Here is a 14,714-nt window from a genome sequence, read left to right on the forward strand (position 1 = left end):
ATGTCAATCATACACAGCCAGAATCTACAATGTATTTGTTTTTGTTTTTTTGATGAATTATTGAACCACATGATATTATTTAGTTTTTCTCAAAAGCTTTGGCACATTTATTAAAACAGTCCTTATTCTCTAAACTGTAAGTTCAATTGTCACATCTGTTTGCTGGAACATCTGAACTCTATTGCATGTCTGCAAAACGTAGTCTCACCCAAACCAATTAATTCATGCTTCAAAACCTAGTTATTGTGTCAGTAAATGAATTGGCCCATGCTTTACGGTGGCTGAGAGAGCTCAACGCGCTGCAACTGAAGAAAACACATGCAAATAGAAAAACACCAGCAAATTAAGAAAGCATCTTCATCAGCTTGACAACACATGTGCTGTAAATAAAATCTCATGTTTTTTTTCGACTTTTTTGTTGATGCTGACTGCTTTCTACACTGAGCTTTTTAGATACAGATTTCAACAGTAAGTCAATACTGTAGTAGGCAGTACAGTACATTTTATTTGTAGAAATATGTTACATGTAAGCTACAAATGAACAGTTGCTTGTACATTTTTACAAACTTTATTATATCTTCCTTTAACATTCTTACACATCTTCCTATTGGTCTTCCACAACAAGCAACTGCACATTTTCAGGTCACGTTTAACACATTTCTACAAAAATAAATGCTGTATACAAATGTATTTATACAGTACTGCTGTAGCTGCTGCTCTTTAGAGTTGTGACGTTCCTCCATGCTCAAAAATGGTAATGATTGAGTATATAGAGTGAACTCCATATACTGTGCTTACAAACTTGATTGGTAAGATTGTGATTCCTATTTTGTTACAATAAAGCCCACTGTAGCATCTTTGTAACTGCGCAGCATGTGAAACAATTATACTGTTTCAGAAAAATGAGCATCCTTAGAACACTGACTCTTCCTAATCAGTGCAAAACGAAACAAAGTTAATCATCAGCCATTGTTATAGCACATTTGTCACCGCATGGCACAGCACAACCCAAACACTCGTCGCTGTAAGGTTTCTCATAACACAAACACATGGCACACAACAGTTTCTGTGGCATCACTCGGCATGGTTGCCCTCTGTCACTAGAGTCTTCTTCACTGCAGTGTGTGTGTGTGTGTGTGTGTGTGTGTGTGTGTTCCCACATGAATAGTAATATCAGTACATTTTGGGGACATATTTTTCCGGTCCCCATGAGGTAAACAGCTTATACATCATACTAAATTAAGTGGTTTGAAAATCTAAAACTGCAATTTGTACAGTATACAAATCAGTATCTCTGTGGGAAGTCCCCATAAAACATGGGAACCAGTGTGTGTGTGTGTGTGTGTGTGTGTGTGTGTGTGTGTGTGCGTGTGTTTAACTATATTTTGGGGACAAATTTGAAAACCTGACAAAATCTCAAATCAAAAACCTCCCATAGAGACGTCCTCATCTAAATTTGGTATACAATTAAAGTAAGAGTGTGTGTGTGTGTGTGTGTGTGTGTGTGTGTGTGTGTGTGTGTGTGTGTGTGTGTGTGTGTGTGTGCTCCAAACAGCTGCACAATGCCAATTCACAATGACCAGGTGGGATTGCTGATTGCCTTCACACACAAACAGAAAGTGCCTCTAAACTCACAAGCCAGGCTCATTGGAAAAACATGCCTGTGTTATTTCTGCAAAATGATATTACGTTGCCTCTTGCATGTTCTGTGCCACTTTCAAAGTGAAACGTCCAGTGGGTAGCAATGAAAGCATTGGTAGATTTATCCGAAACCGGAATGTGGCAGTATTTTATTACACTGGTTGTTGTACATATCACGGCAGTTCAGAAACTAAATGTCTGGTAATTGACGCTATCATGTTTGAAAAACACATTTGCTGAAACTACCATGCCATTTTAGCTTGCTTCTACAAGATTTTGACATATTTTATTGTGACTCGTGTTTCATGGAATTCATACCTGAATGATCCACATCACAAGAACAGCGGTGTAACATGACCAACCAAGCAAGTTTACTATGTTAGAAAAGCCATAAATAAGGAGCTGGTTATGTGCAAATGTCAAAATGTATTAGTTTACAAATCATGAACTATGGTACAAGTGTTTTGAGGTCATAACATAGTATTGTTCATGGAACCTCACGAAAATAAAGTCTTTATTAAACAAGGTGAAAAGAAATTCATGTTGTTGGTGCTTTACTACCACTAGTGTACTAGGAAATTGAAGTAAACTGTATGTCTATATGTACGCTTTTGGAGTTATGCAATGTACAGTAGGTAGAGGAATGTTTTTTTCTTCAATGAGCCATAGGTTGCTTTGATATTTTAAATCAAATTAGTCTGAAACATTCCCAGTAGTGCAATATCATATTACTTATATTTTATATTGTTATGACTTTTGACTGATTAAAGAAGACATTAATGTTGATTTTTGTTGGTCATGCTTTTTGAACATGGTGCAACTCACCCTGTTTGTGCTACTGACACAAATCATAACACACATCGTGCGGCTTGTTTAAACTCCATAGCAACTGCAACACATGAAAAAACACTCAGAGCACCTGCGACTCCAGAACAATTCCCAGACAATCACCCACAACCCCTTGCATTGAGTTTTAAACAGGGAAGCACCACTCAAACAAACTGCAAAAATCTTGTTGCATCTTTACAATTACATTGATTGTTCTTCAAATAACTGATTTGTTCAGCAACATTAAAAGGACATCAACAAAACCAGCTGCAGACAGCAGACCACTTATGTACAATTACCATAAAGAGCCTGTAAATTGCCTGCCACATACACACAGTCATGGCGCGTGACAAAAGTACACACATTTAAAATTATAATCAACATTTTTATGATGGATTTTCATATTTTAAGTCTAAGGGCCAGATTTACTAACAGCTTGCGCCAGTGCAAACCCTCTTTTGGCGTTAAAAAAAAAACACTGTCAGGATTTACTAAAGAGACGCAGTGAAAAATTAGCGCTGAAAAGGCTTGGACACAGTTATTTTTGCGGGTAATCATATTGCATATGCATTTGTAGGAATTTTTCCTTTCAGATGCAACATTTATGGGAGGAGAGAATTTAGATGAATCGTGAGAGGTGATTTACTAATGTTTGCTCTTGTCAATTTACTGGTATTTGAGCCATTTTTAAACATCCAAAAAAGCATGTCTTAAACCGGACGCTAATTTGCGGTGCTTTTGGTTGCGTTGGTCATTATGGAAATAATCGGACTGCGTCCTTTAATTTTACGGTCATCAGTAGATCACGGGCAGAACTTTACTTTCCATTCGGCACTTTTTTTGGTTTTGCGCTCTCATGATTTAGTAAATCTGTCCCTACAACTCTTATATAGTACAAGGCTTTTATGCATTTGAAAAGTAGCATAAATAAATGATAAAGTTAAAATGTTTCCGGTTTTAATGTGACATTTCAATAACACAAGGACAAAAAAAAATTTATTCCTGTGACATGCCACCCTCATCCTCAACTTTGACATATGAGTCTCCAATTAGCACCATGCAGTTGTGAATATTTCACTTTCCAGTGGACTAGTCTATGTTTAGGGTGTCATTAGTGTCTGCTGTCTAGAGACCCATCTGCATGTGCAAACTGGCTCTCATTAGATTTGATGTTTCCCGGTACAACTGCGAAAAAGATGAAAACTCCCATTGAGACCGAACATATCGGAGGTGCCGCTGCTCTTGCGAATAACGTCCAATTATACACCAGATGTGATTATTACAACAGTCCTATGCTATTCACATCTCAGCTACACTTATCACGTCAATCGCACAAGAGGATTAAAACTGCCACTAAGAAAGTCCAGCACAGGGGAACATCCTTCAATTACACTGTCACACTTCAGAGGCAGAGGGATGTCTTTGAATACTGTGACAGCATTAGGTGAGGATCCAGTCAAAGAAAGACAGAGGGAGGTTAAGACCAGCCAGTGCAAACGTGTTTCAGCTGTCAGTCAAAGTCTGGATGTAGTGAGCTCACATCACAGCAAGTATGGAGTGAGGTTTATGAGGGAAAGGTCAGAGCCGTCAATCAAGCTGGGAGAATATAGCAGGACAAAGACGAGGCGACACATCTAGGTTCTCCAAGAAACTGAAACCAAGTTTAACGTGCTGGTTGTGAAGCATGAGAGGTCTTCAATGTAACATTGTAATAATAGGGTTAGCTCACCCAAGAATACATTTATGGTAGCCCTTTTTTACTGTGTGCTTTCAAGTATGGAAAAGAGTGGTGTGAATATTCTTCGTGTTACAATCAAAAAGAAAGTCATACATTGGCGGTTAAATAATGATATAATTAAAATGTTTGGGTGAACTAAAGCATGATGTGATAATAGTATAGCTGAGGTTTAGCTAACAATGACATTGATATAGCAATGCTTTTAATTTTTGGGGAGGTTTACTTTCATGTAAGACTTTTCACATGCATTCTTACTGTACTAAAATAACTTTACTTTTAGTAAAGTCACTTTGTATTGTATAAATGAAAATTAAGTAGCTAGACACAAGCTTTGAACAAGAAAACTAATCACAAACAGATTTTGGGGATTTTGACTTTTATATAAATTCAGATGAACCCTTATCCCCAATTTCATTAACATTGCACAAGACAATAAATTATTTAAAATGTCAAATTAAAATTAAAATGTGTTTGTTGTTGTATTTTAAATATATTAAATACAATTTTAGAGAAATTTCAATCAATTTAAATAATGATAATCGTTAACACTTTACAATATGGTCTCATTTGTTAAAATGACTTAGTAATTTAATTTAGTAAATGCTGCTAAATTGGAAATATGTTTCCTCAATTTTCAAGGGTTCAAGGGTTCAACAAAATATAGGAACAGAATTCCAATGCATTAATTTTAGTCTGTTTAGTCAATAAAGTTAATAAATGTTCATGTTTGTGTTAGTTGACAGTGCATTAACTATAATGTTAACAGATACAACTTTTGATCTTAATAATGCATTCGTAAATATTAAGATTAACATTAATTGAGATTAATAATTCTATAGAAATATTGTTAATATGTAAGTTAATGATAATTAATGTAGTAAACTATTTTTAATAAATGAAACATTGTTGTAGAGTGCTACCAAGAATCATTATGAGAATAAACTTTGAGAATAACAGGGAAAAATTCAAAATAATTGAGATGAGGAAATGTGTTTAATTGTCATAAAAACAAAAAAAATGTAACGGTCTTAAAATAGGCCTAATTATTATTTTTAATTTTTTTATTAGATTCACCCATTGATCTGAATGTGTTTGTATACTTTCCTTCCAGAGTGTAAAGAAAAAAAGGAGAGTCAACATCTCCTTAACTGGCAGCAAATTAATTATTTTGCCTCAACAATGTGTTTTGCTTAAGCGGGACATGAAAGTTTACTTAGCATACAAGCTGTTGCACATCAAAGCAGTGAGCAGCCTTTAATCCACAAGACCACAGCTATTGTTATGGCTGTTACTTAGTCAAATCCCAGGCAGCTTCCATATCACACACACACGACTCATAACGGCGTAAAAAAATATTGTTTAAGATGAAAGACTGACTTGATCCACTTCAATATAGAGTGCTGATTGATTTGCTAAACATACTACCACTTTTAAAAAAAGAAAACTAAACAAACAACAACCAAAACAAAAACGCAAGACTCTGTGCTAATTAAAGCTGAGTGAGAGGTGAGATCAAAGACATGAAGATCAAGAACACACATTTGTAGGAGTAAAAACCTCTTCAGGCGAAAACTAATAAACTCCTCATCAGCTTGGCCGTCCTTGGGCACAGATCAAAGCAAGAGCCATCTAACTAGGTGTCTTCGTGAATAAAAGAAAAGTGACAATTAAACAATAGATCACACAATGTCTAACTATAAACATCAGTGTATAAATAGCTGTCATTTGTAGCAAACAACAATCTCAATGAAGCATCACATGAAATGAAATAATGACTAAAATATTCACAATTTGTCCCGCAGAAACAAACGTTTGAGCTGGTCTGGTGTTTGAGATATTCAACAGAAGTTTTTTGGGATGTGTGACATCACTCTCCACCCCATCACTCAAATCGCTCCAAATAGTTCAGTTTATGTATGTGTGTTCAGTTTGTGCTGGTTTTTGCAGTTAAACACAATTTTTTTCACAATTTTTATTGTCTTTCCTTAGATATAACAGGAATGTTTTTGGGAGCTGTGATGTCACTCTCCACGAAACCGCGTTGTTTAGTGTGCTCGATTTTTGCTGGTTTGTGCCGTTCAAATGAATATAGTATTTATTCCCCCTTCTTAGAAATAACAAATGTAGGCTAATTCGGACAATGTAGTGCCATCCAAATTGCTCCAAGGTTTGGCTGTAACTGAAATTATTATTTATTTATTGTGCAGACCATCATATTTTTGTTTTTGCTGTAAATTACTGGCTGCAAATAGAAAGAAACCATCGAAATTCAAGAGGCAATTAGAAACCAAAAACTCAAACTTAAACGTATCTACAGATTATTTTCTTAGCTCTATATTTTGAACTAATCATGTAGCTCAGGTTTCATTTCACTCTCTTGTGCATCACAGGTTGGCAAAGTGTACTAAACTAGAGGCGGTGACTTCTTGAATTTTGTCGTTCAAAATGCATGAAAGTATCTCCTCCTCGATCTTAGCTTTCATCATGAGATCTTGTCCAATGAGTCCTGTGGCCAAACCATATCCTACTTTCTCATTCAAGTTAATTCTATCAAACATACATTTTCCCAGCATGGACCCTATATTTTGTGTGCAATCTGCAGGCTCTTTATTCCAGTCCATTAACAGCTTGCCCCTTTTTCAGGGTCAATGACAAGTTCAATACCGCAACACAACTGTGCAAAACCAGCCATGTGCACTAATGCAAGCATGTCAAATAGAAAAAAATTGAAAAAAACTAGAAAATAGAATCCCTTTAATATGTTTAACACTATTCGTTAGTGTAATTGCCCAACAACAACAATAAAACCACAATTAATGCACTAACACTTCCTCTGATCTCCACTAGGGGTCCTCACTGCATATGTTCTGTCTCCATCCATTGCAACAGCGGTTCAAAAAGTTTCAAAACTAAAACCATCATGTGAAAATAAATGTGTGAATTACATCTGAAAAGCATCTCTGCTTAGCAGGAATAACGTTCTCTTGAAACAACTTGATAGCCATAATGGAAGCCGAGTGAAGTTGCCTGAGGTTGGCCTCTGAATCAGCAGCGGTGGGAATAACGCAGGAAATAGATCAGAGGATGATTTTCATAACCGACCAGCCCTGTGAGAAATATGATATGAGGAGGATATGTGCATCTGACTGTTCTGACACAACCGGTCTCGTCTTCTCCAAATTAGCTCTACTCACTAAGTGCTGTGAGCTCCCAGTCCATTAGACGGTACGCTTGCAAATAAAGCCTCAAATATGACAGGCATTTTCATACAAGCACATTTCAAATCAGGTTAAAAACCAAATGAAATGCCATTTGCAGCTCGCTTTACTTCCATAATTTGAAATATTTTTTGAGAAAAACAGGAGAATTAAAAATAGAGGAAGACTTCACGAATAAGAGGGATTGCTGAAAAATCCCTCTTATTAAAATAAAAGTTTCAGAGGTGGAGCAAGTTACTGCATTTTGATTAAATATAATGATTTGTTTTTAATTTAGTCAAACCAGAATCAGAAATGTGCATAAAAGGAAGCAAATAAGGTCAACTTTAATTTGATGTTGACTTGAAATGCTTTCTACTTCCATTCCTGAAGCATTCCTGAAGCAAGCCGAACAACTCAAAACAGATGCTTTGTTTGGATGTGCATTTGATTGTTCTCAGTTAACAGCCCATTAGGCATGTGCCAGCAGCAAACGATCCATCGAGCACATAATTGATGTCAGCGCTTGCTTTCGTAAACATGGTCAGTGGCCAGCTGTGATTGAAGTGCTGTATGAGTAGTGTGCAAGGAAGTTTTTACCCTTGAAGGGCTTTTTCTCCAAACCAGTCTCCTTTCCCTAATGCCCGAAGATTGACAGTGGTCCCATTGGGTGGATCTTCTCGAGTTACGTTCACCTGCAATTACAGATTATTGATAATTAAAAGAGTAGTTCACTTTAAAATGAAAATTACCTTGTGATTTACTCACCCTCAAGCCATCCTAGGTGTATATGACATTCTTCTTTCAGACTAACACAATCGGAGTTATATTAAAGGGGTGGTTGATTGCGATTTCACTTTTTTCATTTTAAATAGTGTGTAATGTTGCTGTTGGTGCATGAACAGTATCTGCAAAGTTGCTGCGCTGAAAGTTCAACGTGAGCAGATATATTGTCTTTTAAAAATCAGGAAGTTTAATGCCTACAAAAACGACTCGAATGGGACTACAACGAGATACTTCCCGGGTTTTATACGTAGCTAACCCATACATTTACATCAACCCTCCCTCCGGAATATGCAAAAAATGGGGCGTGGCCATATTTCTGCGGCGTTGTGGAAGAGGAAGAATTATAGTGGAGAGCTGTAGCCATGCCGTCGAAAGTGTGTTATTTTCACGCAGCTGTCATGTCTTCGGTGTTCGGGCTTCCTATAGACGCTGTAGTTCGTCAACAATGGCTACAATTTCTGTTTTATTATGTTCCTGAAAATTACAATCGTAGCTCTCTGTGCTGCGCATTTTACGGAAGACAGCTTCCAGAATCTCCACGAATTCAATGCCGGATTAAACAAGAAACTGTTTCTAAAACATGAAGCAGTTCCAACTTTAAACCCAGAGGCAGCCGTTGTTGGGCCACAACCTGTAAGTAAGACTTAATAATTTTAACTTTGCATGTATAATTTCAGACGTAGTTTTAGTTTTATCAGGGATGTAAACAAATGCCAGCGCTCGCGTTATAGCCACTTAGTTATGCTATTTCGTGTGTCTATGACAAACGCGTACAAACATTTTGAACCTGCAATTTGTAATTATGTACTAATTTTGTAAATTTATTTTCCATGTATACTTTATGAAGTAATTTTTCGATTTGATGAAGTACGTAAACCAATGCCAAAGCTGTTTGTTTATGTAGCCAGTTAGTTTGATGCTATTTTGTGTGCAAGACAAACGTGTATAAAGTAAAAAAAAAAAAAAATGTAATCGCAACAGCAAACTTCAGCTGCGGTGTTACTCCGTCATTTATTCAGTTATATTAAATGTTTAATCAGGAGAAACCCGTATCTCAAAAGCTAACAAGTTTCAGCAGTGGCATTTTCAAGTAACAGCGTATCGAAATTATTATATAATAATTGTAGAATAGAATAATAATAATAATAAAAAATGTACCATTCAGAAAAGTTTTGTAAGAGCCGTGTTTGGGGAGGTTCTGCTTGACTCTCTTTATTGCCGCTTTCTGGGTCTGATTCTGGCTCAAACTGTACGGCAGTATTGACACCATTATTTACATTTGACCAGAGCACATGCAACTTTCGCCCGTAAAGGTGATGGGCGTGAAGTTTCCGGACAACGTGCACTGCGCAGTTTAGCCAATTACAACACACCGGCCCAACTAACCAATCTGAGCCCATGCCTGTTTCTGAGGGAGTGGTTTCATAGAATCAGGAAGTCAACCGGTCGTTCAAATGACAGAGGAGAAATCAGCTTACAATAAAGGTGAAATTTATGAAAAATAAGGCTTAAAAAAAAAAAAAAAAACGAAGACATGTTATATTGCACCCCATAAATACAATCATGCAAAGAAAAAAAGCAGTAAACCACCCCTTTAATATATGTCCTGGCTCTTCCAAGCTTGATAATGGCAGTGGATTGCAACCAACAGATTGAAGCTCAAAAAAGTGCATCCATCCATCATAAACAAACCCCACACGGCTCTATGTTTAATAAAGGCCTTCTGATGCAATTCGATGAGTTTGTGTAAGAAAAATATTTATATTTAACACGTTACAAAGTAAAAATCTACAAATTACGAACTTATGATGTTGGAAGTAGTGTAGTGCATCATGGCATGTATATAGAGTAAATATCAGCAGTACGTCGCATTACTCTTATAAGTTGCACTTTACACTTAAGTCAGATCCGTATGTTTGTTTAGCCGGAAGCTAGTTATTTTACTCTATAAAGTTTTAAATATGAATATTTTTCTTACATAAACTCATTGTTTTTTCACACTTCCTCAATGGAATAGTAAACAATTAATCAGCTTCATTGCACCTAATTTATTTTTGTTTGTTATTTTTGTTATTATTATTATTTTATTTTATTTTTATCACGCTGCTCCCAACGGGCAATAAGGCTTATGTCGCCCACCGACGTCTAGGCGTAGGCTACAATATGAAATAAAGGCTATATTGTTCTCGTCTCTATTTTTTAATTATGATTCTATTTTTCTGTCCTAAACAATGTTCTATAGTAGGCTATTTCATCTGTTAATTGACATTAACCCCGCTTACATTTCAAAATACGGCAATAGCGGCTGTTTTGCACAATGTCCCTCTGCGCCACCTGGCGGTCATTTCGCGAATGACTTTGAAATGTGACTGGATTATTTTTACCGCGGTAGTTTTGCCGCAGTGCCTGGCGTGGCGGTAATAGGCATTCTGGTTGAGTATCATCTGTACATAAACTCTTTGCTTCAGAAGGCCTTTATTAACCCCCCGGAGCCATTTGGAGTTAATTTATCATGGATAGATGCACTTTTTTGAGCTTCAATCTGTTGGTTGTAATTCACTGCCATTGTAAAGCTTGGAAGAGCCAGGACATTTATTAATATTGCTCCGTCCGATTGTATTCGTCTGAAAGAAGAAAGTCCTAGGATGGCTTGAGGGTGAAAAAGCATGGGCTAAGTTTCATTTTAAAGTGAACTACTCCTTTAGACTGAAGAATCCTCTGATTTGTTCCTAAAATGCCAATTATTTACAATTACAATTAATGTGTTATAAGTCAGCATTTATCACACTAATGATAGCAAAAATAGAGAGTGTATTTGGATGAAGGCCTCTTAAAGATGTATTTAGATTTAACGGACAATTCGTATAAAAAAAAATACAATTTTGAAAGAGCAAACAGCACTTTCTGTACAATGATTCATAGTGACCAAGCGTCAAAGAGAAAATAAAACTCCACAACAGTATCATAACATAGTCTATATGACTTATATTCCAAGACCACTTAAGTCAGTAAATACCTCTGTGTAAGGAACAGACTGAACTTTATAAAGTTATTATTCACTGAATATCTTCCAGTTCACTGTAGCTCTCATATCCCAAATCCAAAAGGCAACCTTTCTACCAATATTTTCTACCTCCAAAAATCTGTATTCATTTTCACACAAATAATTAGGCAGATAATGTATTAATAAATACTTATTTTTGTGCATTTGCAATGTTTGTAGTCCATGTTAGAAATGATTTCTTAATTGAAGGGGAAGATGGTCAGTAAATAATGACTTAATTTCACTCAGTTCTTTACACAAGCTAATTGCAGAAGACTTGGAATATATCATACAACTCAGGACTACTTTTATGATACGGTTTCTGTCATTTTTGGAGCTTAGACATGGTCACTATTGAATGAAAAACAGCTGCATGAAGATCCTTCCAAACTTTTGCAAATCCTTCGAATCCTTCCTTCCTTTTGACTTGCAAGTGAAAAAGCTGCATGAAGGTTTGGAACGACGTGAGGGTGAGTCAATGATGACAGGATTTTCATTTTGGGGTGAGTTCGTGCATGCAACCTCTTTGGTATTCTATCTCTTTGACAGAAAATATCTTACCTTTCCTTTGCTAATGATAAAGAATGTGTCCCCTCTGGCACCTTGTCTAATAATGTACTCTCCATCATTGTAGTGAGTCTGAGAAACAAGATAAAGAGAGAGAGAGGCAAAGAGAGATAATTACTAAAGTGACATTTTTCCCTTCTGGTCCAATTTTCACAATGTTACTCCATCACAATCATCCTCAAGCCTCAATCCCACAACAGATCGCTTCAGGGTTGCAACACCAGAACGAGAACAGAAGTCATCTTATCAGTAATCCATGCTACCGCCAAACCACAGTGGCCCCCATTGCACAAGTCTGTCTACAGAACTCTAAATAAACCTCAATATTTAGACTACTAATAATATTAGGGATCTGTACAAATGTACTGACCTTGTCCAGCTCTGTTTCTACTACGATTATGAGAGATACTATAAAATGTGTGTCTTGATGAGGTTGTTACTTGTCTACACACTTGGAGTTCAGATTATAGAGAGCAGTATATCCCAGATGCTTGGAGATGCAATCTATTGACTTGAGCCAATAAACCACCTAGAACACCCTGAACTGCATAGCAATGTGATGAAACCTCTCAGAACACCATAGCAACCACATAAGCAATGCCCTGGAAACCACCCAGAACATCCATGGCAACTTTTCAAGCACCACTTACATTTTCTTCAACAAATGTAAAATATTGTTTTGTTCCAAAATGTGTTTTAAGCAAATTCATAATATAACACAAGCACAAGTACATTTTTTTTTTTTTTTTACAGCCAGTTTGACATCAGGTCAAGAACTTTAATGGTGGAGCAACAGTGTAAAAATAATCTTGAATTAAAGGCCAAATATAAATAACTGTTTTAAAAAAAAAATTTGTGAAAAATTAGAACGTTTGCACGGTACAGTGTATACATAATCTGTAATAATGTAATAATCTGTATATATACATGTTTTGTAACTATATATATATATATACACATTATATATATATATAGTTACAAAACATATATATATATACATATATAAAACGTATATATTAATTTAGTTCATGTTAGTAAATTAGACCTTATTGTAAAGTATTACCAGTAATAACAACAGTAATCATTTATATTATTAACAATAATTGAAAAAAAAAACATATATATATATATATATATTTTTTTTTTTTAATTTTTATTACATTAGAAGATTAAACAATTTACTATAAGAGGATTGAATCAGGTGGAGCATAAATAAGAAATAAACTAGCAAAAAACAGAAGCAGAGAACGCTACACGGGTGTCTTTACATAGTGCTCATTGGATGAACTGGAGGTAAATATCAAATTATGTAGACAAAATACTCCATGGCACTCATGTGGTAAAGTAAACAGCCTTTAATGAACTGGGCAAAATCATTAAAACCAGTTAAAAGTAGATCTACATGTTTCTACTTCTAACTGGTTTTAATGATTTAGCCAAGTTCATTAAAGGCTGTTTACTTTACCACATGAGTGCCTTGGAGTATTTAGTCTGCATTAATAAGAAATACATTTGAAGATATATTGACCTTGAATACTAAAGCTAGTTACTGGCACAGTAACACAATGAAGCACATTTAGTATGTACAACAGGAACAGCCTGACTTAAGATATGATTTAACACATTTGATTGACGTAATAGAAGAAATGATAATCAATATTCATTGCACATGACATGGACATATGGAATGTGTTTCCATGCATGATGCAATAGGATTGTATAGTAGATTTCTGTGAGTCTGTTGTTCCTGCCAACAGTATTGAAGATGTTTTGTAACTGGACTATTTGTGCTCTATTGTTGGTCAAGGCCAAACATAATCCCTTTGGGTATGGGTGTTTCAGTCATCTAAAGCCAATGACCTGGGGCCGGGTCACAAAAATCTTCTTAAGAAAGAGGTTAAGAAAATTCTTATGATAAATTCAAAATTACATATTTAAATGTTTTTTTCCTTGAAAAAACTCATGTGCCTTAAAATAGCTTGAATGCAACTCTACATCCTTGCCTCATTTAATATACATGGTTCTATGAATATGCAAATTAGCCCCGCCTCCACTCACTCACTCGCAGCAGCTCAGAGATTCACTCGTGGATGATCACACGTTGGTCGTGATTGGTTACAAGGTAGTTTGTGACGTCAGAAACACCAGCGATTTCAAAAAACGTGTTTTTGAGACTGTCTTTGGTTACTGCAGTTTTAAGGATAAAATACTCAGCAATGGTATTGACATGAATTTGCACATTGTTTGTCTTAAAGCATATTAAAAACACTACATAGACATATAAACAACATTAAAAACTTGATTTTCACCACAGGAGGACTTTCAATTTATAAATTTTATAAGATGCAGAGGTTATTTCCATTCATTGCACTCTCGAGTGAATGTGTGAAGGTATTCTCTAGTTCTAGAGTGAACGCATACTGTATTTCCATACCTCCGTGTACCCTGCTCATCAGCACGTTTCATGCTATGCAGAGTTAGACACACGTCAGTCACTGAGAACCGAAACAGCAGCCGCCTTTTACAGTTCCTCCTGAACCAACACAACAAGCTTTTACTGGATTATAACTACTGTAGTTTGGAAGAGATGCAAACCCGTGATGTTTTACTCGGAGCGGTTCATGACTCGAATTTATGCGTTCCAACACTGTAAAACTTTTCACTGTAAATTTACAGTAAAATACTGGCAGCTGGGTTGCCAGCCACATACTGTATTTTTACAGAACAAGTACTGTAAACAGCATTTACAGTATTGTACTGTAAAACATTTCACTGTAAATTTACAGTAAAATACTGGCAGCTGGGTTGCCAGCCACATACTGTAATTTTACAGAGCTAATACTGTAAACAGCATTTACAGTACTGCACTGTAATTACCAAATGCAGTATATACTGTACCACATAATTTTACAGT

The 14,714-nt window shown here is 35.9% G+C and overlaps 1 protein-coding gene across 2 annotated transcripts in view; it reads right to left on the reverse strand.

Annotated features, from left to right (window-relative positions):
- Positions 1–14,714, reverse strand: part of prkg1 (protein kinase cGMP-dependent 1) — a 146,052-nt gene that overhangs the window by 28,067 nt on the left and 103,271 nt on the right. Inside the window, exons 6-7 of one of the 2 annotated variants that reach the window (XM_079594984.1) lie at positions 11,795–11,872; positions 8,005–8,099 (exon numbers count right to left, since the gene is read on the reverse strand). The exons of the other annotated variant lie outside the window; for it this stretch is intronic. Coding sequence (XP_079451110.1) covers positions 8,005–8,099; positions 11,795–11,872 — 173 coding nt within the window. The remainder of the gene's footprint in view (positions 1–8,004; positions 8,100–11,794; positions 11,873–14,714) is intronic. 2 annotated transcript variants of the gene reach the window in all.

The sequence above is a fragment of the Phoxinus phoxinus genome, assembly GCF_949152265.1.
Source record: "Phoxinus phoxinus genome assembly, chromosome: 21".
Lineage (NCBI taxonomy): Eukaryota > Metazoa > Chordata > Actinopteri > Cypriniformes > Leuciscidae > Phoxinus > Phoxinus phoxinus.